The sequence below is a fragment of the Nesoenas mayeri genome, assembly GCF_963082525.1.
Source record: "Nesoenas mayeri genome assembly, chromosome: 3".
Classification (NCBI taxonomy): domain Eukaryota; kingdom Metazoa; phylum Chordata; class Aves; order Columbiformes; family Columbidae; genus Nesoenas; species Nesoenas mayeri.
In genome coordinates, this window is record NC_137544.1 from 8,273,608 (window position 1) to 8,300,140 (window position 26,533).

General features: G+C 42.8%; 1 protein-coding gene and 1 long non-coding RNA gene across 4 annotated transcripts in view; one reads left to right on the top strand and one right to left on the bottom strand.

Moving 5' to 3' along the window:
* Positions 1 to 2,538: 2,538 nt before the first annotated feature.
* On the bottom strand, positions 2,539 to 5,974 carry LOC308039435. 2 transcript variants are annotated; one of them, XR_013922024.1, is made up of 2 exons: positions 5,495 to 5,974; positions 2,539 to 3,488 (listed from the first exon to the last, which is right to left on the bottom strand). It is a non-coding gene; the product is annotated as an uncharacterized lncRNA (long non-coding RNA). The 2 variants fall into 2 exon arrangements; XR_013922025.1 differs by having other exon boundaries at positions 2,539 to 3,715.
* A 144-nt stretch (positions 5,975 to 6,118) lies between these two features.
* ATAD2B (ATPase family AAA domain containing 2B) overlaps positions 6,119 to 26,533 on the top strand; it is an 89,202-nt gene continuing 68,787 nt past the window's right edge. For both annotated transcript variants that reach the window (XM_080342360.1, XM_080342361.1), the window contains exons 1-2: positions 6,119 to 6,562; positions 25,725 to 25,879. In XM_080342360.1, the coding sequence (XP_080198486.1) occupies positions 6,407 to 6,562; positions 25,725 to 25,879 (311 nt within the window). In that variant the 5' untranslated portion in view covers positions 6,119 to 6,406. The remainder of the gene's footprint in view (positions 6,563 to 25,724; positions 25,880 to 26,533) is intronic.

The following is a 26,533-nucleotide window of genomic DNA, read 5'->3' on the forward strand; positions in this document are numbered from 1 at the left end:
AGTATAGCTGGAGACGTGCTGACCTGCTACAAAAGGAATTGGTGTCCTAGTGAATTTAGTGGTTTCTTAAAAGCTCTTTTAAGTACAGCTGTTCTCCCTCAGGACCGAAACTATTGACAAAGCACAGGAGTAAAGAAAATCTTTAGGAAGATAGTACTGCATTCAACTCCAGTGTAACGTAAAAAAATCAGTTTTCCTTAAAAGCTGGAAATGTTCAAGTTAAGCGTGTTGTTACAATCAAGACGTCACTGAAATCCTTTTAGACTGTGCGTTTCATACAGCTTTTTCTCTGGCAAGAAACAGTACATGAGATGAACAGAAGCAAATGGCCCTTTTCTTACTGTGTGGTGAATAGAACCAAACAGCCCAGACTGAGTCTGATGAAAAAACTCTTAACAGGGTATTCATGAGATGAATACAACCATCTCATGCCCCCTTTGTTCAAGAGAGATCAGATGCAGTGGTGTGGAAGACAGTAACAACCCCTGAACTTGTTTTATAACGTAGGAGTGAATCTCAGTGTTAGCAAAGCAAAGCAGCGTTTCAGCTGTCATTGGCCATCCCGTCAAGGTTGCAGAAGAACCAGTACACATAGTGTATCTAAAAAACAAGCAGAAAATTAATTTTGAAGGGATATTTTAAAACCATGTATTTAACAAGATTAATCCATGCCAGAGGAAGCCATCAGCTACCTATAATTAAACATCAGCACATTGGCTGTATTGATTGACCTTAACTTGAGACAGCAGTTGTTGCCCGAAGCCTTTTCTAAGTGTATGCAGAGCTGGGGCAGAATGGGAGGGAAATGGGACTGCAAAATAGAATAGAATCTGGTTATTCTGTATTTGGCAATTCCATTGACAAAGACAGCACATTCTTCTGCAAAGTGTCCTTTTCCCCCTGCTCCTTGCAGGAATGTTTATACCTTGTAGGCTGCCACGAAGGGAGAAACAGCTCAAGGAACGGATGTTTCTCGAAATTTAGCTGTGCAATGGAAAAGCGAGTCATGGTTTTATGGGAGATGTCGGGTGAATCTGCATTCATGAAGTGGGTGTTACCCCCATGCAATGGAAAGAACGTCCTGCTGGACTCTTGGACTGTAAAACCACAAGAAAAGGGAATACAGCTTCACTTTTAAAAGTAGCGTAGAATGCATGAAACCATGAAAAATTCAAGACAGCCTAAGCAACTGTTTGTACCAGATAACACACATTTGGAAATAACATATGATGTGAACTCTCAAAACAAAGACTCTTTTAAGTGAAATTACAATGACAATATGGTAGCGTAGTTTATGAGATCGTTCTTGGACACGTAACAAGAAAACACACTTTTAAAGCTAAGATTGTGTGTGAGGACTGGGGAGATTTATGAGCAAATAATGTTTCTGATGGACTTCCCATGTGACCTTAATCAAGCCATCGCGCATTCGTGTGCTCCTAAAGCTTTTCTACAAATGTGTTAATAAATGCCTATTTTTATTGCAAGCGTTTTAGGAGAGAGTCTGTTTTTTACTACAAAGCTATACATCACCCAGCATTGTAACAGGCTGGTGGTACTACCTTGAAATGATTAATGATCAGAAACACCAAAGTGAGATGATTTACCACTTTTGTCCAAGGCTGAAGCAATTTACAGCCTGAATGATGTTAAAAAGCAGACCCTGCTTACAGTATCATCAGCCTGTTTCACACAGTTATTAGTATTAGAAAAACTATCTACTCTAACCTTAGCTCAACGGTAAAAAGCTAATGGCTAGATATAATGGGAAGATAATTTGGAAATATTAGGAGGTAAGTTATACCACTCCCATTTAATGTCATCTAAGAAATCTACTCTCTGATCCCGCTTCAAGTTGCAGTGATGTTATTTACTGTAGTGAGGAAAACAATCTTCAGGTAACTATGCTGATAACAGGACTGAACATTAACTATATCTAAAATATACAATTATACAGTTTTAAATGATAACGAGAGTTGTCAAATAACGGGCCATCTTTAATAACACTGTAAAATGCTTGCAGTGTGGAGTGACTGTATCATCTTCAAGTTCAAGGTAGTACCAATCCTGACTACTGGATGCAGCTCATTAGATGTTTCCAAGTGTACGGGCATGTCTCTGTAATGGACAGTCTCAGGAGAAACCACACAATCTCCATTTCCTAACATCCCCTCGGGAAAGGACTTTGAGCAGATTTACCTAAGCAAGATCTCTTCTGAATCTTTTTAAAGATTCAGCTGAAACCAGGATGAGTTCATAGCGTGGCAGAGAGGAGCACACAAGGGCTTATAAAGAGAGGCCCGAAAATATGATTTGATTTCCATTCTTTGGAATGTTATAGCTATTCAGAGATGCTGCACAGCAATCTCTGGTAAATTGTCCATGATTGAAGCAAATGGTAACTCACTGAATAAAGCCCTCTGGTCCTTACTAGGCTGAAACTCTCTAAAAAGTTCTGAATAAGGCATAAAGGACGTTTTCTTTTGTTGTAACATGTTCCAAATTTCTCTGTAAAATAGGGACAATAGCAACAAAATCTTCCATCTCCAAATATTTATTATACCATTAAACACTACTCACAGAGCGAAACAAGTCTTTCTATCCTGTGTCATTTTTTAGTGTAGTTTTACATTGCTAAGTCCCAATAAGATTTCATTCCCCAAGTCTTGTTTAATGGAAAGGGATTCTTCTGCTCAAGTACCTTTTCATGTTTTTCCTGTTTCCCAATGGTGTATCTGACACAGCAGATGTTGTGCCTTCTTTCTCGTATGTTTCAGGTATCTTCATCTTCTTTTCTGAACAACTGGAGATAAGAGAGTGTTGAACACTGCTGGAAGCTTCCGCATTTGTTATACATGGGTTTTATTTGAAATGAAGTCCTTCCCAATGGCATTTATTTCCAGAAGTATTCAGACATCTGTATGTCACACCAAACTACAAATCTTGAAATTGCATCTTACTGGGAATGAACTCTGCAAATTCTTACGTAATACTTAGTGGAGTGTGGTTGCAGTTGTTCTCCCCTTCCTTTCTTCATTGTCTTTTGCTACTCAGAGTTCTTATGTTTTTCACAAAGCTCTTCCTGCATGTAGAGTGCTGAAGAGGGTCCAAATAAGTTTTTAATTCTGTTTTGTCTTCATATGACACTCGAATTAAATGAGATATAAAAAATGGGAACAAGTAAATTCTTTGATTAGTAAAATTACTCTAAATCCATTTGTACAGCAATTCATCTTTCATTGTTAAATTGCATTTAAATCTTGAAGTATGTGTGATATAAAATAGCAATTTTTTAAACATATTTTTTGTATTACAAACAAAAAATTCAAACAAAACTAACAAGCAAACCTTGTAATTTATGATTTATTCATTTATATTGTCAGTACTAAAAATGGTGATGGAACTCACATAGAAGCTATAAAGCCGTAAGGTGGTTGAGTCAAAATAACGAGGCACATCTTGTAAGAGGAACAAGACAACCAAGAAACCTGAAAATAAAACCATCTGTGAAGAACAATCTAGGGAGTAAACATCCAAAATGAAGCGTGTCTGTACATGTTCCCTACTCCACTAACATAATGAGAATACACCACTAAAAATGTTCAAAGCAGTGAGCAGGGATTTTTAACTACATCAGTCCCTGTACCAGAGTGGTCCCTCTGGCGTCATAAAGAAGACTCACTTGAGGATGGCTCACCGGAATGAGATCAGAACACTACAAATAAATTAAAAGAAAAAAGGTCACAACCATGGTAAAAATATTTAGCAAATACAAAATAAATATCTTTTAAGATGTGGGTTTTCTGTTGCTTCAAGCAGATCTGGATAGGCACCCAGGAAAATCCATTTGCTTGCATAACGACCAAGTTTATTTTACTTTTAAGAAGTCATCAGCGTTCATAAGAGGAGGAGTGCTGGTTTGAATCATGCATGTTGCAAACAGATGTTATGCAAGTTTCCCCAAACAGTCCTGCCAATGCATTGCAATCCTGAGTTATGACATTCACTGTAACTGCTGCAGTCTGGGCCCTTTTTTGGGCCACAGATTGATCTGTTGGTTTTCCCAAAATGGGGATGATATTTTTGTGATGCACACAAAAACTTGAAGATCAACATATGATTTTTCATTCTCAGACCAACAGAATTTGGACACCATATCTAAGTTACATGGCCTATCAGTAGTAAAGAAATGGAAAAGTACTTTGTCATCATATGATTGTGATACTAATTCTTCTTAGCAAACGGATCTCCTGGTTCATTCCCACAATGTGTTTGGTATGGGCAGTCTCTTGCAGTTTCCTTTTATTCCTGCTTTTGAAGGATAAAAGGCAAGCTGTTTCCACATACCATTTCAAAAACCATCATAGGTTTTTTTAATGAAAAGACTCATTTGGCCTACAAATGTATGAAATGGCTACATCTTTTCATAACCTTCAACCAAATAAATGAATAAACAAAGTATATGAAACATAACATAACTAATCTCACTGAGCAGAACAACTGAAAGACCCTGCAGATTCTTGAACAGGAGATAAAGTACTGTTGCTAATACAGATTAAAAGCTCCCGACAGTGTCGGATAAGAAAAAGATCACAGTTCCTATTCCCAAATACATGGTGTTTTGGAGTATCTCATAAAAATGAAAATTTGTCACTGTTCACAGTAAGAAAATTTTTGTTTGGAAATCTAAATAGCCCATTTTTTATTATATCCTAATGTTATTGTTGTATATTTTATATTTTAAGTGCACGCTCTACCATACTTTAATCTTGAAGATGTGGGAGTACGCAGGTAAAGCAAAAGAAGAGTTTTTACATTTATTGTTATTTACTAAACATTATTGCGCTTTGCATCTTTAAACAATAAAAATACATTGATAAAGCTTGCTTGAGCCTCGCAGCCCGAGCCACGTCATCATAACTTTATTATATATATATATACATATATATACGTATATATGTATATATATATATATATAAAAAGCAGGAAGTACTGAAATAAATTGCCGAGCAGTGTCAAACAAGTCAGTGTGAAAATTAAAAGGTTGAGGCTTTGTCACCTATGGCTCTATGCGTGTATTGGTTGGCTACATTTCTTTTACAAAGCGTTTGGTTTGGGGGCTTATGTGCAGGCACTGTGATAAGTTCAATCAAGGGCAACAACGTGTGGTGAGAGAGGAGTGATTCTTAATGCACATCAGCAAGAAGGGATTGGATTATAGTTTGTGGATAGTCTGAAAAGCATTTAGGCATCCAATGTACTGTAACACATACTATTCTTCTGCCCTCTAAAATGAGGTTATTTGATGTGTGATAGAGGAGGGATGCGAGAGGAAAATAAGCTTTCCAGCCACTGAGCAATGAGCATCAAATGTGAGTTGCGGTTACCAGGCGAGGCACAGAAGATGTTATCGGCGGACCTGTGTGTCAGGTGAAGCCAGGGCGCGTTCCTGGCAGCCGGGCTATCAACGGGGCTTCTTAATAGCGGGACTCACCAGGCTGTGAAATAGCTTTCCACGGAAAATGGTGGAGATCGTGTCCTGGATCTGCTCGCCCGCGCTGTCCTGTCAGTGCCCGCCCGCAGGGCCCCTGAGGAGCGGACCGGGCAGGCCCGGGGCCGCGCTCCCGCGGCGGTGGGAACGGGCCCGCTTGCCGCGCCCCCCGGAGCCGTTTCTCCCTCGTCCCCAGCGCACTCTCGGCGCTGGTTCCCCCGGCCCCGCAGCTCCCGAGCGGCGCCGCGCAGCTCCCGGACCCCGCGCCGCAGCGGCCGCCGCTCCCCTCAGCCTGACAGGACCGCGCGCCCGCGCCCCGGCTCCCCGCAAACCGCCCCGCCTGCTGTCGCGCCGGCAGGCCGCCGTCCCGCCGGTCGCGCCCCTCGCCGCTCTGTCCCCCGGGGCGCGGCGGGGACCCCGCCAGGCGCCTCACGGCCGCGCCGCTCCCGGGGGACCCGCCACCTCCCCCGGGGCGGACCGCGCCAGGCCCATAGAGCGGCGCCGGCGCCGTGCTAGAACGTACGCAGCGGGGGCCGCCTCGGCCTGCGCACGGCGGCTGCGGTGGCGCCGCCGCAGCGCCCCCTGGCGGCAATTGCCGGGCGTCGCCGCCGGCAGAGGAGAGAAAGGGAGAAGGGACAGTAATGGCGGCCAGTTAGTGCGAGACTGAGCCGAGGAGGCGGCGGCAGCGACGGGAGGAGCCGGCGCGGCTCCGTCTGTGGCTCTGCCCGGCGGCCCGGCTTCCCCAGAGGACTTCTTCTCCTTCCTCCCCCTCCCCCCTTCCCCCTCTCCCTCCCCTCCCCTCCCTACCCGAGCCCCCGCCTGTCCGCCCTCCCTCCTCCCTCCGCGCCGGCGGCGGCAGCGGCGGCGGCAGCAGCGGCGGCGGCCCCGGCCCCCGTGTCCCCCCTCCCCGGGGCCATGGTGAATACCAGGAAGAGCTCCTTGCGCCCCCTGGGCAAAGCGGCGGCCGCTGCGGCCGGAGCCGGCAGCCATTTCATCTCGTCCCGCACCCGCTCTTCCAAGAGGGGCACCAAGGCAGATGCGGCCGGGCTGGAGGAGACGGCGGCAGCGCGGGTGAGGAGCGGGGGGTCCGCGGGGGACGGGGAGGGAGCGAGGCGGGGGGCGGGGGGGGGGCAGCGGCGGCCAGGGGCCTTGGCCGGGGAGTCGCCGGGGACAGCGCCGCTGCCGCCGGGCGCGGGGGGGACGCGGGGACAGGAGCCGCGGGGCAGGGGGTGGTTGCCGAGACGGCTGTCGGCTTGCGGGAAGGAGGAGGGACGGCGGAGCCGGCGGGGACCCCGGGGTGAGGAGGGACCGGGGAGGCGGGGGCAGCGTCCCCCGCCGGGTCCCAGCCGGGTTCCCCCGCTCGGCGGGGGGCGGGCGGTCTCCGCCGGCTGGGCGACAGGCGCGGGCCGCTGCCAGGGGCCGGGGGCGGCCGGGGACACGGGAGGCGAAGTTGCTGCGGTGCTGCCGCCGGTGTGTGCGCCGGGCCGGGGCCGGCGGGGCCGGCGGGCGGGGGTCCGGGGGGCGCGGGGCTCCCCCTGCGGCCGCGCCCGGCACTGCGCGCCTGCCAGACAAAAGTTGGGAGCTGCGCCTGCAGCAACTTCGCAATCCGGCAATCCGGCAATCCGCCTGCCCTGCTGCTGGCGAGTTGTCTTTTTCTCTCTTTTTTTTCCTTCCCCTTTCCCCAAATGACCCCAGATCGGCTGAAGAGGGTGTCCGCGGCGGCTTCGCGCTGATGTTTGGAAAAGCGCTCCCTTTTTTATGCCTCCCACCCCCCGCAACTAAACCCCGCAAGGGGGGAGGATGGAATTTTGCCGTCGGGTTTAAGCTGAACGCTTTCCCAGCGTAACTTCTTGTAATAGCTTTGGTTGTGCGCTCTTACGGCAAGTGAGTCCTGCAGCCTGATTTGGAAAACTAACGTTTGGGAAATTGTAACTGTAAGAAGGAATTCGGGAGCCTGGTTGTTTTACTTGTTGTCTTTAAACAGATTTGTTGACCGCAGCTGCATTTCTTAAATTATAGGCAGGTTTTTTTGTTCTTCTTCCTGATAAAACTTCATTGCTTTAAAGACTAGAACTAGTGGCTATACTTGCCTGCTCTGCGTATATATTTTAAACGCAGTGTAAATATGGAAGTGAAAATTGAGGGTCAAAGTGTTTGCCAGTCATGCACCAACTGACTGTATCCCAGGCTCTACTAATGAGGAACTTCATCAGATAAGTAGAAAAACAGCAGTAACAGCAAGAGACAGATCAAGATGACACCTGGAATTGCCAGAAGATCTTCTGCCCCATACTTTTAGATTAAAAATACTAACAAAACCAGATAGTAGTGACTAGATATTCTGTTCCCTCTGTGCTTCTCTCTCAGTTCTTTCATGCTTCGCAGTTCTTCCCTTCCCCCCACCTTACTTTTCCTTGTTGTCCCCTATTTCTTCCTTGTTTAATTTCGTTAGACTCATGGGGATGCAACACTATGGCTGTAAAAAGCTGTTCTACTTGTTCTGGTGTGCAGTTTCTATTTATTCATATTATGGGTCTTGTGGTTTGTGAGGCAAAGTTTGGTGTAACCCTTACTGGCTTGCTTTGCAGGGAGTTTACTACTGCTAAAAAAAATAGAGACTGAGCTTCATTCCAAATATTGGTAATCTATTAATTGTATTTTTATACTGCAAATCATTAGTATCTTTAAATTATGTTATTAACATGGTGCAAGGAAAGGAGATTGTGCAAAATATTGTCATAAAATCTGTAAACACATTCCAGGATATTGCCCATGCTTCAAAAAAAGCATTTTTTTCCAAAGTTGAGTGTATATTTTGGTGTGTGGGGATGGACTTGTCTCCCTTCGCAACAAATCTCATATGTTTGAGGTAGATACATACTTTTATTTTTAAAGATGTGATTGTGAAAGATGAGCAGAAGTTATCCCTGATTTCCCCCCCTCCAGTGAATATTGAAATATATGTATCTCCCATCATATTTTAAAGTTATCTTTGTGCAACTGTTTTTATTGTTCAGATGTAAGAATTTGCAAGCCATACACCATCTTTCTGAGCTCCTGAAGCTTCTTGAAGTAGCGCCAGAGAAGGATTTCGGTGATTAGAACATGAATAAGTGCAGCAGTAGGAAGACAAAGCCTTTGCTTTTGGACGTGACTGTTCGGAGACAGATAGTGGAGCTGCGTTCTGTACTGGGATCGTTTTCATGCAGTTGCATATTTTTTTAAACCTTTGGTGTGTCCCATCAGGAAACTGCCTTTCCACCAGCAGTTAATGGGGTTAATGGGCAGCGGCAGTTTGGAGCTCTGGCAGAGCTGGGACGCTTCTTATTTGCGCTGTGGGACTTGATTTTCTCATGTGGCGGTTCTGACTCGGACTCCCAGAGAAATGCTCTTCTGTGGCGATGCCTGTAATTACCTTTCCGAATGTAATTTGAAAAGATCATCTATTTATTCTTTATTAGCAACAAAAACTGAGTTAGTTATCTAATGGCATCCTGCAAGATGCTGATTAGACCAGATGAGTGCTTAGGAGTTGCCTTCCACCTCCTTTACATCTATTTATTCTCCTTTTCTTTTTTCCTCCTGGCTTTCTCTGGTACACCTAGGGTTTGTTTTTTGCATACATGTACAAGGATAAGCTTGAATCCCTCCTCTCCCAAGAACTTGGGTTAAGTTTCTGGTCTTCCAGTTCAATATTATGTTGAGTTATATATTAATAGTGTCCATTTTTGCTTGATTGCAATCTGGAAGCAACACACGTCCTGTGGAAATAGGCCATAATAGTCTAAATGCCTTTATCGTATTCTCTGTATTCCCTCTGTAGCGCTCGCTCATCTTGGAGAAAGCAATGACGACAGTTTGTGAAAAGTAAACTGTTTTGAATTATTGACTGGCAAGCGTGCATTCAGTGACTGGGATCAATACGTGTGCGCCCACTGACCAGAAGCCAGATTAAAATGAACAAAATCCCTCACTAAATGGATCAAGGAGGCAAGAAGTTTATTCTCTGAAATGATGTCATAGCAGAGTGCATAGAGAGGGGACGGGGAGGAAAAACCGGGCTATGTTTTCTTCCTGCTTCCAGGGCTGATTTATACACTATTTAATAGAAACTGGAGCTGTCCTTACATAAATTTATATTTCTATCTTTATATAAATTCTATGTGGTTTTTTTTTCCTTTCTACCATTAAAATTTGGGGAGTGTTATGGCTTTATATTAAAGCATTGTGACAAGAAAAGTGCATCAAAATCTTCCAAAGTTTTCAGAAAGATAGAATTGTAACACAAGGCTTACAAATCCAGTTGGCCTTATTCACACTATGAAAGAATTGACGATACTGTGATCACAACTGGTTAAATTTGTGCTCTAGACTTGTTGTCTGATGTTTCCAGATATCAAGTTGTGATTGTTGGTAACATTTGGCAATTGAAATGATTTTTCTCAGTCACCTCAAAACACAAATCAAAAATGTCGATCAAGAAAACTAATGAACCTCTTGTGAAATAAACACTCTTAAATCGCTTCAGCGTATTAGTTAGACATTTTAGAAATGTATATCAAGATTAGCTTAATTTAATTAGCCAAGAAAGCATTAGCAGTGCCTTAAGAGCTACTTGAGGGCCCTGTAACACGCGATCCTGGCTAAAAGTAGGACTGTTGGCGTCGTCTGACTTACTCGCTGGCAACCCAGAGCTCTCCATTGTACTTAATTGCTAATAGGAGCAAACACAGAGTAGGAGGTTGACATTGGGTGCTGCAGTGTGGGAAGGTATGAAGCTGAGCAGCATTTTTGTGCTCCGTAATACCAAAATATTTCAGTGTCTCTTGCTGTAATTTGTCAGCCTTTAGCAGTAAATGTTTTTCTGATTTCCGGGTGATAACGCAACTTCTGTAGCGTAAGCTCATTGCTGTGTTTTACTCCTTAAAAAGCATTTAATGGTCAGCTATGGAAAAGGTAGAAAAGAAACTTTAATTATTATTATTTCTCTCAAAATTCTAGTTTTAAACGTACCCCTTACAGCTTTCTAAAAATTAAATTTTCCTTTATGGAAGAGCCTGATTCATATTAGCCTATTTTCTTTGTCTTATTTGCAAAGTGTCTTACAGTTTTCTGAATGTTCTGTGGTTTAGAATGAAACTATAGAAAAAGTTAGAGTTTTCTTACGCTAGCAAAATGACGTTTGATGGCCACCCACGTGTAAAGCTCTTCAGGGGAAAAAAAAGCTCCTCTCAAATAGCTGTGTTTTTAAAGAACCGCATTGTCTTACTGTTCAGGTTTACAGTAACATCAATAAAGGTGCAGAGGCTAAGGCTTTTACAGTCCTTTTAAATACATCCTGAAATACAGAGCCTTGTGAACATATTCTGAACAATTTCAGTTAAAGGCAGATCCCCAAGAAATCTCATCTTTTCAGTGCGTAATAAAATGTCGGATTCTTTCTGCTTTAGTGGTCTGCTGCTCTTTTGGGACTTAGCAGGAGAAAATCAGTGATCTAAACCGGATCGTGCAGTCTGTTCCTTGGTGGCACGGTATTAATCCATCTGTGAACAGTGGGAAATTGAGCAATTGTTGGAAGCAATCGATGTCCAAGTTTCTGTCAAAATACGGTACAGTCAGCATTTGTAATCCTTCCGTATTTCCAAAGGGGGTGTCCCGAGTTTGCATTCTCCTTGTGTATCTGGCCAAATGAGTCTGGGCTGCTATCAGAAGTGGGGACGCCTCTAGTGGGTACACGGTTTGTTTGGGTGGCGGTTGCGCATCCTGCTCCGTGCTGGTTGTCTCTGCTGTCCCGCTGGTCCAGGGCCTGACAAGGAAACAATCTATGGACTAATCACAGAATCACATAGAATTAGAGCATGGTTGGGGTTGGAAGGGACCTCTGGAGATCATCCAGTCCAACCCACCTGCTAAAGCAGGTTCACCAGAGCAGATCACACAGGAATGTGTCCAGGTGGGTTTGAATGTCTCCAGAGAAGGAGACTCCACAGCCTCTCTGAGCAGCGTGTTCCAGGGCTCTGGCACCTCAAAGGAAAGAAGTTTCTCCTCATATTCAGATGGAACCTCCTGTGCTTCAGCCTGTGCCTGTTGCCCCTCATCCTGTCGCTGGGCACCACTGAAAGGAGTCTGGTCCATCCTCTTGACACCCACCCTGGAGATATTTCTAAACATTGATGAGATCCCCTCTCAGTTTCTCTTCTCCAGGCTGAATGGACCCAGCTCTCTGTCTCTCCTCATAAAAAATATGCTCCAGACCCCTCATCATCTTCATAGCCCTTGCTGGACTCCCTCCAGTTAATTCCTTGTCGTTCTTAAACTGGGAAGCCCAGAACTGGACACAGAACTGCAGATGTGGCCTCACCAGTGCAGAATAGAGGGGGAGGAACAACCTCCGTCGACCTGCTGGTCACACTTTTCCGTGCCATTGGCCTTTGTGGCCACAAGGGCACATTGTTGACTCATGGTCAACCTATTGTCGACCAGAACTCCCAGGTCCTTCTCTGCAGAGCTGCTTTCCAGCACGTCCATCCCTGACCTGTACTGGTGCCTGGGGTTGTTCTTCCCCAGTGCAGGAACCTACACTTGCCCTTGTTGAATTTCATAAGGTTCTTCTCTGCCCAGCCCTCCAGCCTGTGGAAGGAATGAATGAGACCTCCAAAGAATACTCAGGAATGTCAGCTCGTTGATATTTCATGTGCTGTGTTGCTTCCTCCAGATATTTGGCTTGTCCCAAGTAAAATTAATAAAATCTGCTTTTCCCAACTACCATCTCTCGGTTAAAACTTCAAGTAGAAGGCTTAACCCATTGCCACAAGAGATCCCATGATGGTTTTGCAAGAGTGGCGTACAGCTTGGGGTTATGCAAGATAATTAGCTCAGGTAATTACATTCTCATCATCTCCATCCCCCTGTAGTTTCAGTTGGATGTGGAACAGTTTTGCACATCCTGCCCTAAATTGTTGAGTATTTGGTGTACTGTGGAAAAGTTTTCGTTCCGATCTGATGATGCTTTAAGTGATTTCTGCATAAAATTTTGTAAAACGTTCTCAAACCAAAGCATCCAGCAAGTGGGCATCAGCGAGCTGAAGCTTTCACTGCTCTTGCTTTTAGGCTGTGACTATTTTAAAGGATGCTGATCATTTATTAGATATTTTAGCTCTAAATATATGACTTTGTGTGTGAGTAGTATCACTCATGAACCCACTTACTGCAGAGAGAGCTGACAATATTTTTCAGCCATTTTCATCCTATCATTTTATCTTTTTTTTTTTGTATTCTTCATGCTTTGCTGCTTTTTCTAAACAATTTTTCCATCTCTGACTTTACTCTTGAAATATTGTCTTTATTACCTTCCTGATTTTTTATAGTTTATTTTAACCATTAATTTTGCTTCAAATTGTTGATGTGTTGTTTTGCGTTTATACTTTCTTGGACTCTTTTCCTGAATAAATTTAATTTCTTCTTGCTTGGTAGCTATTAAAACAGGCCACTTTTCAAGCAGTTGCAAGATTAATGTATTATCTTCTGTAACCTTTTCCATTTTGCACTACAGAGTATGTGTGTGCTGTAATAGCTTCAGCTCCAGTTGAACTGGGTAGAAAGGAGGTAGCTTTAGCACTCCTGCCACACATACAGAATTTACGAGCTTGTCCAAGTTCTGTAGGTTTTGTGGCCTGTTCTGAATGTTTGTGGTTTTATCTTTATGCTTTTCGTAGTGTATGTTAATAAACTAAGTAAAGCTTTGGTGAAAAGTTTGTGTCTACTCAGAGCAGATGCTTCAGGTTGGGTGTTTTCATCATTTGGGAAATGAGCTTTTTTCTTTTCTCCAACCTCCAGTCAATTGCTTCATTTTAAACGGATAAGGAGTTGAACGGAACTATTTAAATAACCTGAAACGAAGAAGCTGTTCTTTCTGTACACGTGGAAGAGATTACTTGGATTGAAATTTGTTGCCATGCTTCAGCAATCCCTCATTCCAAATACTTAATAACCACCTTCTATTATTCCTCTGATTTCTCTTTCAGGCCTTGAGTGTTGTTTTTGTTATGATTTAAAGTTCAATACATTAATCTTAAGATTTCGTATTACAGTTTTTTTTTCTCATGAAATACTGCCCTCAAGTGCATTGTAGTAGAGATCCAGAAGTATTTTTAATCCTACTTTTTTTTCCACACAAAAGGCCAAGTGTCGGGTGCTGCACTTTGGTCACAACAACCCCCTGCAGCGCTCCAGGCTGGGCGCAGAGTGGCTGGAGAGCAGTCAGACAGAAAGGGACCTGGGGGTACTAACTGACAGGAAGCTCAACATGAGCCATCAGTGTGCCCAGGTGGCCAAGAAGGCCAACGGTATCCTGTCCTGTGTCAAAAATAGCGTGGTCAGCAGGACAAGGGCAGTGATCCTTCCCCTGTGCTCTGCATTGGTGAGGCCACACCTGGAGTACTGTGTTCAGTTCTGGGCCCCTCAGGTCAGGAAAGACATTGAAGTGCTGGAGCAGGTCCAGAGAAGAGAAACAAGACTGGTGAAGGGACTTGAACACAAGCCCTATGGGGAGAGGCTGAGGGAGCTGGGCTTGTTTAGTCTGGAGAAGAGGAGGCTTAGAGGTGAGCTCATCACTCTCTAGAACTACCTGAAGGGCAGTTCTAGCCAGGTGGGGATTGGTCTCTTCTCCCAGGCAGTCAGCAATAGGACAAGGGGCCATGGGCTTCAACTCTGCCAGGGGAAATTTAGGCTGGATATTAGAAAGAAATTCTTTGCAGAGAGAGTGGTCAGGCATTGGAATGGCTGCCCAGGGAGGTGCTGGACTCACCGTCCCTGGAGGTTTTTACACTGAGATTGGACATGGCACTTAGTGCCATGATCTAGTAAACAGACTAGAGTTGGATCAGGGGTTGGACTCGATGATCTCTGAGGTCTTTTCCAACCCAGTCGATTCTGTGATTCTGTGTGTGACCATGTTCCTGTTGGCTTCTCTTGCTACAGACACTTCCTTGCTTGGTTCACTGAGTCAAGTACCTGGTCATGTCCAAACCTTGGGGAGCCCTTTGGTCCAAGGGTTCTCTCTGCTCTCCTGCTTGCTGTCCTCATTCAGATCATTCTGCTTCTTTATTTAGGTTTATAGTAGCACTAAAAGGGGGCTGCATCCTCCGGACTTTCTTTGGGATGGGGTTGTTCAGTGGGAACAAGATGGATTTTTGAGGACTTAGGGTAGGGAAAAAGGTTCTTGTTTGAATGTTTTGATTTTTTTTTTTTCCCATGTCTGAATTGTAATAATTCTCAAATGCTCACATAAATACAAATTTTGCTTTAAAAGTCTTGGTTAACAGAATCTAAAGCTCATGGAAATGGTGAATATGATTCTGACTAAAAATGTCGTGCTTTTAGTATTACTTCAGTGTTAAATTAGCAAGATCAGAGGTTTTAAAGCCTTCCCATGTGTGGATCTTGTCGAAAAACATCTGAGTGAGGTGTGGACCCCTGTGTAGTGAACAGAGACGTCCTCTTGGTCGAGTTGCTCTTCTGAAGGTGTGCGATTCCACATGTGCTGCCAGCTGTTATTTGTGCAGCCGTGAAAAAGAAGAGACTTGCCAATACTAATGCTTGCCCGGACATTTGATCAGCTGGATCAGGATCAGGTTTACTGGTCCAGCTGAAACCAACTTACATGTAGCCCATAGATTGCAAGAGTGTTTTGGATGTCAGATCAAAAGCCATTGAAAGACTCTCAACCTGGATCTGAACAGGTACCTTTTTCTGTTAGAAATGAGGGGAACGCTTGCGAGTGTGGAAATACACAATAACAGTGTTGTAGGTAGCAGTTTGTATTTTTTTTTTTTTAATTAAAAATTTAAATTAAAAAAATTAAACATTTCTCAAAAGCTTTGACATTTATTAAATAACCTGAATTCTAGAATTGAAGAGTTCTAGAAAATAAAGTGGAAATCTGTTGAAAGAATGAAAGCAGATCTTCTCATGCAAAAAATATGTTTTTTCACCTGAATGAGTTAGGAAGACTTTATTCTTCTGAAAAACTATAGATGATGGTATTCTCTGTATTCTTAATGACAACTTCTGATGTAAGCATTGTTTACTGGAAAAAGCCCCACACAAACCAAATGTTAAAAGACTTTAGATCACCCTGCAATTGAGGCATTCTTTACTATCATTATCACCAATGAAATACAGCATTAATAACTGTTTATTCCAAGATCATCAAGCACTTAAGCATGAATCTTGTTATTTTTCCTTAACACCCATGGAGAGCCAACGTTTGGTAAATGTGTGCAAACAAGTGGAAATTAGAGAACTGTGACCAGGAGATGGGTTCTTTTAAGCCAGCTTTGTCTCTTTTTAAGATATCAGTAAGATAAACACATGAGGTCCTTAATGAAGTTTGAAGTTCCCAGTGAGGTAGTTAATGTGCTTTAGTCCAAATGCATTTTTTTGTGGCTTCTTGCCATGTGAAGGCACAGGCAGTGTGCTTACACAGGGTTTCTGGGACACAAAGGCAGGCGTTTAGCGTGCAGCAGCACATCGTGCACCGACATGAATTCAGTCTGCTGGATGACGCCGCGACCTGGAGTTGAGTCATGTTGCCTTCTTGCCATGGACAAGTGTGTCAGGTCTTGCCTCTTCCCACCAGGCAGGTCGGCCGGCTTCTCGTGGAAGAAGAGCTGAGGGCATTTGCCAGGAAAGTAATGGAGTGAGATGGGGAGGGGAGAGTAGGTTGTGTTGGTGGTGGGGAGAGTGGGCAGAGCAATGTGTCATCCTGAAATCAGGACGGCGTGCAGATGCGTAAGGCAAGGTGTGGTTCCTCAGTTGAGCGTGCTGATGGGAGTGTTTCGGCTACTGAAACATTTGTATGGAACGTAAGGACAGTTTTAGTTGTGGGGTTTTTTTTGGGTGAAGATGCTATAAAGCTTCATGAGGGGCAATGGGCACAGACTAAAGCACATTAGGAAATTGTGACCAGCAGGTCGAGGGAGGTTGTTCCTCCCCTTCTACTCTGCCCTGGTGAGGCTGTATCTGGAGTTCTGTCTCTGTTTCTGGGCTCCTCAGTTGAAGAAGGACAAAAAATTACTGGAGGGAATCCAGCAAGGGCTACAAAGATGATGAGGGGTCAGGAGCATCTTTCTTATGATGAGAGACTGAGAGAGCTGGGTCTGTTCAGCCTGGAGAAGAGAAACTGCGAGGAGATCTCATCAATGTTTATCAATATCTCAAGGGTGGGTGTCAAGAAGATGAACCAGACTCTGTTCAGTGGTGCCCAATGACAGGATGAGGGGCAATGGGCACAGACTGAAGCACAGGAGGTTCCATCTGAACATGAGGAGAAACTTCTTTCCTTTGAGGTGCCAGAGCCCTGGAACAGGCTGCCCAGAGAGGTTGTGGAGTCTCCTTCTCTGGAGACATTCAAACCCACCTGGACACGTTCCTGTGTGATCTGCTCTGGTGAACCTGCTTTAGCAGGTGGGTTGGACTGGATGATCTCCAGAGGTCCCTTCCAACCCCAACCAGTCTGTGATTCTGTGAAAGTGGTGAACTTAAAAAAATTAAAAGGAGATTTGCTACATTTTGTTCAAATGACATTGCAGTCATGGTAGAAAAAATGTTTGATCTAGTGACTAGAACTTGGAACCAAATAAGAGGAAAAAAATCTCAAAGAGAATATGAACTCTTGTTTTTTTTTTAATTGTTTAGTATGCCTAGTCCAAAAGTGCATTAGGAAGGATACCTAACTCTTACTTAAGTTTCATCAATAGATCTTTGACACAACAAATTTGTAGAAGTTAATGTTTAAATCCATAGTTTTTACCTTTGCAGAAACTGATACATAAGGCAGCAAGTGGTTTATCCAGAATCCCTGGATAGAGAGAGTGCTTTTGGTGTATTTTATTGGTGTTTTTGAGATGATGTTACAGTTTGAATGCAGAAAAAGCAACTGAATAGTTATCTGAGGGCAAAGGTGAGTAATCAGCTTAGCTAATTGGTTCACTGGGGACCTCATCACATTTTTTCATGAATAAAAGTTTTATTTCGGAGAGGCAACTTTTATCTTTTTATCGCAGCGGGATAAAAGTGTTTATTAAATGCATTAAATATCCCTAGGTATGTATTTTATTTCTTTTAATGGACAGCCTATTTCCACAAGAACTTTGTGGGAACTGCAGATGTTTTTTTCACCCATACTTCTAAATATTAATCCAGATTATGAATATTCTGGGACATCTGAGAAGATGTTGTTGTTCACAAGATACTTTTAAAATTACAGTACAAGTAACTGGAGGACCCGGATTTAGTTTCTCCAAAGTTAGTAAAAATAAGATTGAGAGATATCTGAATTCGTTGTTGTCTTTTGGAGTGTCAAATGGAGAGGAAAAAGTTGCTTTTAAATATTAGAAGCTAAGAATTGACCAAAGTTTATAAGCAGAGGTTTTTGAAAACCTGTAGCTGAAACTGATTGAAAATGTTTATTTTGTTGTTATTAAGACAAAAGTAAACTCCAAGCTGCTTGTTCAGTGGGTCAAGAAGAAAAACTAATCAAAATAGTTTGTGCTTTTAGCAAAATGTGGAACAGCATGATTGATCAGTTGAAGATTGAATGTCAACGTGTCTTAATTTAATGTCTTAGACGTGGGAAGACGTCATAGAAAAGTGAAAAACATAGACGCTGAAAGGTTCAAGACACTAGGTTGAAAACTCTCATGTCTGATTTGTGAAGTCGTATGAGCAATTGCGCTGACTTTCAGGGTGTGGTAGAGTTAGTCACAAGCAAGGTGTGACCCATAAAATGTACAGCAAGGAGAGCAAGTCTGACCATGGTGGAAAACTCAAATATTCATGTCTGCATGCCTGTGTTTTAATACAGCTGAACTTGTGGCAAAGCAGATGGAGTCTTTTTCAGAAATTGCAAGGTGTGGTTGTGGTTTGGATGTTCTGTCACCCCTTACTCAAACACTCGATGAACTTGGAGATGACAGTGATAGGAGATGCTTCGTACTCATGCTGGGTTGTGGTTGCCTTGGGCTGTTCAGCCCAGCAGTGCAGTGAGTTCTGCAGACATTCTCTTCACAGAATCACAGAATGTGAGGGATTGCAAGGGACCTCAAAAGCTCATCCAGTCCAATCCCCCTGCCGGAGCAGGAACACCGAGATGAGGTTACACAGGAATGTGTCCAGGTGGGTTTGAATGTCTCCAGAGTAGGAGACTCCACAACCTCCCTGGGCAGCCTGTTCAGTGTTCCGTTACACTCACTGTGAATATGTTTCTCCTCATATTTAATTGGAACCTCCTGTGTTCCAGTTTGTACCCATTGCCCCTTGTCCTACCATTGGTTGTCACCGAGAAGAGCCTGGCTCCATCCTCCTGACACTCACCCTTTAATTATTTATAAACATTAATGAGGTCACCCCTCAGTCTCCTCTTCTCAAGCTGAAGAGCCCCAGCTCCCTCAGCCTTTCCTCATAAGGGAGATGCTCCACTCCGTTTACCATCTTCATTGCTCTGCGCTGGCCTCTCCTCAGCAGTTCCTTGTCCTTCTGGAACTGAGGGGCCCAGAACTGGACACAATATTCCAGGTGTGGTCTCACCAGGGCAGAGTAGAGGGGCAGGAGAACCTCTCTGACCTACTGACCACTCCCTTCTAATACACCCCAGGTACCATTTGCCTTCCTGGCCACAAGGGCCCAGTGCTGGCTCATGGTCATCCTGCTGTCCACCAGGACCCCCAGGTCCCTTTCCCCTACGCTGCTCTCTAATAGTTTGTTCCCCAACTTACACTGGAACCTGGGGTTGTTCTTGCCCAGATGCAATACTCTTCACATGCCCTTGTTATATTTCATTAAGTTTTTCCCTGCCCATCTCTCTTGACCAGGAGATTCAGGTTGCTTAAAAAAAACCCCAAAAACCAGAAGAAACAAAGCCCCTACCCCCTCCCTTCAGTATGCTGGAAGTAGTCTCCTTTGTTGGCTGTTGTAAACTCATTTGTTGGCTGGTTTGACTCTCCCCTGGCTCACCTGGGGAGTGATCTCCAAATTGGACTGTTCCCCGCCTTCACAGAATCATAGAATAGTTTGGGTTAGAAAGGACCTTTAAAGCTCATCTAATCCAACCCCTGCCAGATCACGTTGCTCAGAGCCCTGTCCAGCCTGGCCTGGGATGTCTCTAGGGATGCGGCATCAAACACCTCTCTGGGCAACCTGGGACAGTGTTTCACCACCCCATTGTAAACAATTTCTTCCTCATGTCTGGCCTGAATCTCCCCTCTTTTAGTTTTGAACTATCCTTTCATTTAAAACCATCACACCTTGTCCTGTCACAAGAGGCCTTACTAGAAAGTCTGTCCCCATTTTGCGTACAGGCCCCGTTCAATTGTGGAAAGGGTGCGACAAGGTCTCCTGGAGCCTTGTCTTCTCCAGGCTGAACACCCCAGCTCTCTCAGCCTGTCCTCCCAGCAGAGCTGTTCCAGCCTCGGGTCATTTCTGTGGCTCCTCTGGCCCCTCTCCAGCCTCCCGAGGGCAGTGGTGGATTCCCCAGTGTTGGACACTTTTACGATTCAGCTGGACAGGGTGCTGGGCTGTCTGTCTAGACTGTGCTTTTGCCAAGTAAAGGTTGGACCAGATGATTTCTGTGATCCCTTCCAACCTGATATTCAGTGATTCTCTGATATCATGCTTTAGCTGACTGGTCCCTGTGATGTGCCTGAAGGCAAAGCCTTATCGGTGAGGACTCCTTTGGTCTGTGTGTCCTTCAGTCATGCTGAGAGACTGGATTGTTGTAGGCACTTCTTTGCTAAGAGGATAGATTGAGAGGAAAGAAGTCAGTTTTATTCATTGAATTCTAGTTTGCTTTCTTCCAAAACCTAAGGACTTGTTTGTAAATGTTATAAATACAGCTTTGTTAGTATCACATTATTATTTTTAAATTTATGGATGGGTAGGGAAGAGACTACCAGTAATATTGTATATCAGTGTTTTTTGTAGCTTGTTCTTGAATGTATAATAATAAATGTTTTTTCCATCTTTCTCCTTTTCATACATAGGAGAGAAAACATAGAGATAAGTATGCAGCTGTATTTATTTTATTGCTTTATTTACTTATTAATTTTAGATTCGGTTTCTAGATTTACCGCTACCATCATTTGGCAGGTTTCAGTGAAGATATGTTACCTGAGCTTGCCCCATTGCCTCTGCAAGACCCTCGCTGTTGAATCTTAGCTCAACAGCTGATTTGCAGTACTCATTCAGCTGTCACATTCTGTTTTAATCTTGAATCCAAAGATAGGGAAGACTAAGTTTTGCCAGTCTAGACCACAGATAGTAAGTATCCTGTTAACTTATTTCCTTACTCGTTCTTATTGAAAGTGCTTTCCGGAAGAATCTGTGCTGGACTGGTTGTTGTGGGTCACAGCAGGAGTTCGGTGGGTCTCTCATTTCTGTGAGATCAATAGAGTTGTGCTGAATTTTGTTGGCCTCTTTGTACTTCCTGACACTGTGTAAACTCATTTTTTTTTAATTCTTCTGTGCTTGCTTTTTTCTTTTTTTTATTTGATATACTTTCAGGCAATTTCTGTTGTGATTTAAGGTTTTATTAATTTGTATTCTGTGTGTTCTCTCAGCATGTGAGTGGGTTTGCTTCAGTGCCGATGTTTCCTTAGGAGCTTTGAGTTCAGTGCATTGGTTCCTACTTCTGCAATTGCATTATTAATTTCTCAATTTTTAAGTTTAATGCTGGCATCATACATTTCTTTTTCTAGTCCCAGAACATTTTTATGGTATGTACTGTTAAGTAGTAAGTTTCTGGGTTGAAACTGAAGTACTATTTTTAGTCATTAGAAGGTTTAAATGGTTTGAGACCCAGTTACTTGAGGGAGCAAGTTGAGTGCAGTGGAATTGTTAGACCTCTTTTGCTATAAATGGGAGGAAGCAGTGGGTAGACTGTTCTCTGTAAAGGCTTCTTAAATGGAAATTAATTTATTTTCTTGTTCTAGCATATCCCAGTTTGACTAATCTCTTGAGTGTAATGAAAGCTGCATCTCCATATTTTACTGTAGGTAGGTGAAAGTTCTGGGTGGCGGTCTAGGTGTGATTTGATTCCCTGGAGCTTGAATTTTTAAGTTTGTTAACTGAAAATGGAGCTTGGATTCTTGTTAATATGTTTAATATTTCAATGATTTCTTATTGTAGTAACTTTGCCACTACTTCACGGTAAAACATCTGGTATGTTAGTGTATCTTCTACAGTAGGTGTAGTAACTTCAGGTAGTATTTGGACTTGAGTTTGTTAAAATTTAGACTTGCTTTGTACTTCCTAAGTTACTGTGTAAAGTTAATGTGAAAACAGATGAGGCTCAACTGAAAATAATGTCCTAAGCAAAGAATAACCAGAAATTGTTGTCTCTGCTAAATAAACCCCTGCATTGCTAGTCTGGTTCCTTGGGCAACTGCACTGATGTGCTCATGTTAAATGTTAACCTGCCCTTCCAGTTTTTGAAGCTATTGGCCAGTATCTGATCATTTGACGGTATTAGAGATCTCATTAAACTTTTATAACTTTTGTGAATATTAGTAACTCAGTAGCAGAGAGAGACCTGAAGTAGCAGATTGTGTCTCCAGATTAATCGTCATTATTTTGGTTTACCTGCCAGCTGACCACGTGGTGTGCTCGTAGTTCAGAAACAACTACGTGGCCGTGTTGCTTTTGACCAATAGTCAGGGCAAACGAGGAATACAAGCTGATTTTCAGACTTGGGACCACAGGAAGGGAACTGGTGAAAATGCAGAGAAAGGTGGGCATAGAACACTTGGGAGGAATTGGGATTTTTTACACAAAAAGACGTAGAGATGGGGTGTAGGAACCTATGCATTATTAATTTCACCGCTTGCAAAACAGCTTTAATGTTAGCCCTCATAAAACTTTTGTTACATGCTTGTTGCTCTTTCTTAGCATGATTTTCTCTGTCTCGCCTAGCCGGTTTGAAACTGGTTCTGTGGCTTACCTTGAAACTCTGCTTCTATCCTGCACAGGGTGGCTGTTGTAATTTCAGAAAGCAGTTACTAAAATTGACTTAGCAATGATGTGTTTCTGTACGTCCACAAATAGACTTGTGGCTGACTAAAGGAGAAAGTACAGAAATGCTTATGGTATTCAAAAGTGAATATGTAGGCTGTTAAAATTTTGTGAAAAGTTGGTATTTTGTAGTTGCAGAGTGTTATGGAAAACAGCTGGGTGGCTGCACATGCATTTTACGGCACTGTGCAAAGTGCGGGTTTTTTATATGTAGGAATGGTGGTAGTTGCCTTTACTACTACTTTGACCAGGTCTTAGTTTTAGATCCCAATTTCTGCTTCATCCAATTTAAAGTTTTAATTATGATCTTCTTGTGTAGGTATTTTTTGAGTTACATTGATGTATTTCCTGAAGAAGTGAAATAACGAGGAATTAATAAGGTTAAATGACTCCTAAGGCTGAATCTTAATATAGACCTCTTCCTTTCTCTGGATTTACCTTGAGAGGTTAGCAATTATTAAAGTTAAAAGTACTTTTAAAATGAGATGTGAACATGGACTGGTTAGCATTTAATACTGGCATGTAGTATTTTTAGTATTATCAAAAGTATTTGCAAGTATTTGTAGTATAGATGAAAATCACATATAACATATTCAGTAAATAAGCAATATCATAATGAATACCATATTTCTTATTTGACAAGTAGTATTATAAGAATTTAATATTAATATGTATAAACAAATATGTATTTATATATATTTTTTAATATATTTATACATAATATATATAAATGTTAAGGCATGATGTAGTCAGCCAATTTCACTCAAGCTTTCTATTCCTACAGCCAGTGGTCCCATCCTCACCTCATGTTTTTTTCTTGTATTATCTTTTGTACTTGTCTGATCCCTCATTGAGATCATTGAGTTGATGCTGTGGTTTAGCCCCACCTGGTAACTAAGTACCATGCAGCCACTTGCACGCTCGCCTTGTCCCGGTGGGATGGGGAGGTGAATCGAGGAAAAAAAAAATCACAGAATCATGGAATGGTTTGGGTTGGAAGGGACCTCTGGAGATCATCTATTCCAACTCACCTGCTAAAGCAGGTTTATCCTGTCGTTGGGCACCACTGAAAGGAATCTGGTCCATCCTCTTGACACCCACCCTTGAGATATTTATAAACATCGATGAGATCCCCTCTCAGCTTCTCTTCTCCAGGCTGAACAGCCCCAGCTCTCTGTCTCTCATCATAAGAAAGATGCTTTAGGCCCTTAATTGTCTTCGTAGCCCTCACTGGACTTGCTCCAATAATTCCTTGTTGTTCTTAAACTGGGGAGCCCAGAACTGGACCCAGTACTCCAGATGCGGCCTCACCAGGTCAGAGTAGAGGGAAAAAAATAGGTAAAACTCCTGAGTTGGAATAAAAACAGTTTAACAGGACAGCAAAGGAAGAGATAAACAACAACAATAATGACAATAATAGAATATACAAAGCAAGGGATACACAATGCAGTCGCTCACCACCCAGAAAACCAACGCTCAGCTCACTCCCAAGCAGTGATCCTCTCCCCTCACCAGCTCCCCCTGCTTATATACTGAGCATGATGTCGTATGGTATGGAGTGGAGGTAGCATGGAGGGCGTTGGTCTCTTCTCCCAAGTAAGAAGCGATAGGATGAGAGGAAATGGCCTCAAGTTGCGCTGGGGAGGTTTGGGTTGGATATTAGGAAACATTTCTTCATGGAAAGGGTTGTCAGGCATCAGAACAGGCTGCCCAGGGAAGTGGTGGAGACACCGTCCCTGGAGGGCTTTGAAAGGCGTTCAGACGAGGTTCTTAGGGACATAGTTTAGTGCCAGTGTTAGGTTATGGTTGGACTCGATGATCTTGATGGTCTCATCCAACCAAAATGATTCTTTGATTCTGTGAATATCCCTGTGGCTTGTTTGGGTCAGCTATCCTGGCTCTGTCCCCTCCCAGCCTCATGTGAAAATTAACTGTATCCCTGCTGAACCGGGGACAGCTCACTAATGAGGCAGAAAAGCTAATCTGACAGAAGGGAACTTGTGAGGCCATAGTGAGCTGGTTTGGTTGAGGGATCAGAGGAGACTGGAATGGTGACAAAGGGAAGCGCCTGGGCCAGCCCTGGGCTCGAGGTGCTGAGCTGTCCTGTTCAACTGCACCTGGATATTGGGGTTTCTTCAGGATTTGCCGCTTTCTAAATACTGTGCTGTTTTTTCAAGTACGTGAGACATCATGATGTTGAATTGTCTGGAGTGCAAATCTGATTGTAGTTAATAAGCCTGATGAATAAACAGGACTTCCGTGGCCATCTCCTTGCGTATAAGTAAAATTGTCTTTTCTTCTCAGGCAATTCCTGGACCTAAATATTCAGAAATTCGTTACTTTGTTGTTGCCAGAGAGAATGTTTAGGTTTTTAATCAAGTCTGTTTCCATGAGCTAAAATTTGTGGTTTATATAAACTTGAATTTCTTTGGTTTTTGTAGTTCACCTAACAGGAGCAGATCCTCCCAAGTTTGCTGCCTCCACTTCTTATGTACAGCTCTGAAGGAATCCCTTGTGACTGCCTTGGAGTTTCTATCTACATAAGGACAAAAGAAAAAGACACTCTCCAGTAGTGTTTAGGTGCTTCTTAAAGGCATTAAGACTGATATTGTTAGTGTATATAACACTGTTAATGAACACTTTACACAAAAAGTGCCCTAAAAGTATAAAGTCCATTCTCAGTTACTCGTGGCTGTGTGTCTGACAGTCTAAAGAAGAGAACGAGGTGTTGCAAAGCTCTTACAAGAAGGAAGAGCATAATGTGACTGTTTAAGCATTTTAAAAACAAATATAAAGTCAGTAGCATAAATTCATGTTGTGTTTCTAGGCATCTTTGTTTGCCTCAGTCTTTTTTTCTCTTTATATATACTACTAGTTCTTTTGCAAGTAGGGGAAGAGTGGCAAGACATATGAAAAATACAGTGGGTTAGAGAACCAGAATGCTTGTTCAGAAATAAATGTAAAATATATAAAAGCTTGTTTAAAACTAACTGCGTTCGTAGTTCCCAGTAATGTTTTCAGTGTAATAATTTTTAATATTTCACACAAGCTATTTACTAAGAGTTTGATAGAGACTTCCCTTTCACTAATCTTAAGATTCCCCTTTTTTCTGTAAGGACATACGCAAATGAACCCATTAAGCATGGTCTGATGCTTTGTGTCTTTTCAGAAAGATGAAGGTAGTGATGCTAGTTTGAGTGACAGCCACATATCTCCTCCCGCCAAACGTACCTCAAAACATGCTGATCCTGTGTGCAAAGACAAATCCAAATCACGCAGTTCTGGGCAGCGAGAGGAATGGAGCATCTCAACTGGACAGTCCAGGTAACTTCACATCAAGAGAAAACTGAAGTCTTACCAATTTTTCCTGTCTCGTGTTTCTGCGGTGAGGTGCAGCTCATGCTCAAGACTGTATTTTCAAAGCTTGTTATTTTCATACGGTTTTCTTCCAGTTTAAGAGTCGGGGACCATGGGTTACACCAATCTTCTAATCTCTTTTTTTGTGCAAAAATGGAAAGTGATTTTATTTGGAATGCAGTCTGAATTCTAGATTCCCGATACATCCAAATTTAGTGATTTAACTAGTATTTTTATGTACTCAAGATATAGGGAGACATGACATTTTAATTAGGAAATCAGTATTACAATCTTTAGGGAAAGGGATAGTGGTCAAGTTTCTTTCTTTCCATTGTTGTTTTCAGCCTCTCTATCCTGATTGGTTATGAGGACTCAAATTACTGTATTTTATTAAATAGAGTCTCAATCCTGCCACATTTTTATGACTTGAAAGAGGAGTAATTTGTTTCATTTTACAACTGATTAATAACTTTTTACAAAGTGTTCTTGTGTTCATAAGATTCTTCATGTGATTACAAGTAACTAGGGACAGTAGAAACAGTATGTTCCTGGGACATGAACTTCCAGTTAGTACTGATTCTTTTGTAGATACATATTTCATATTTATGTACAAATCAAAGT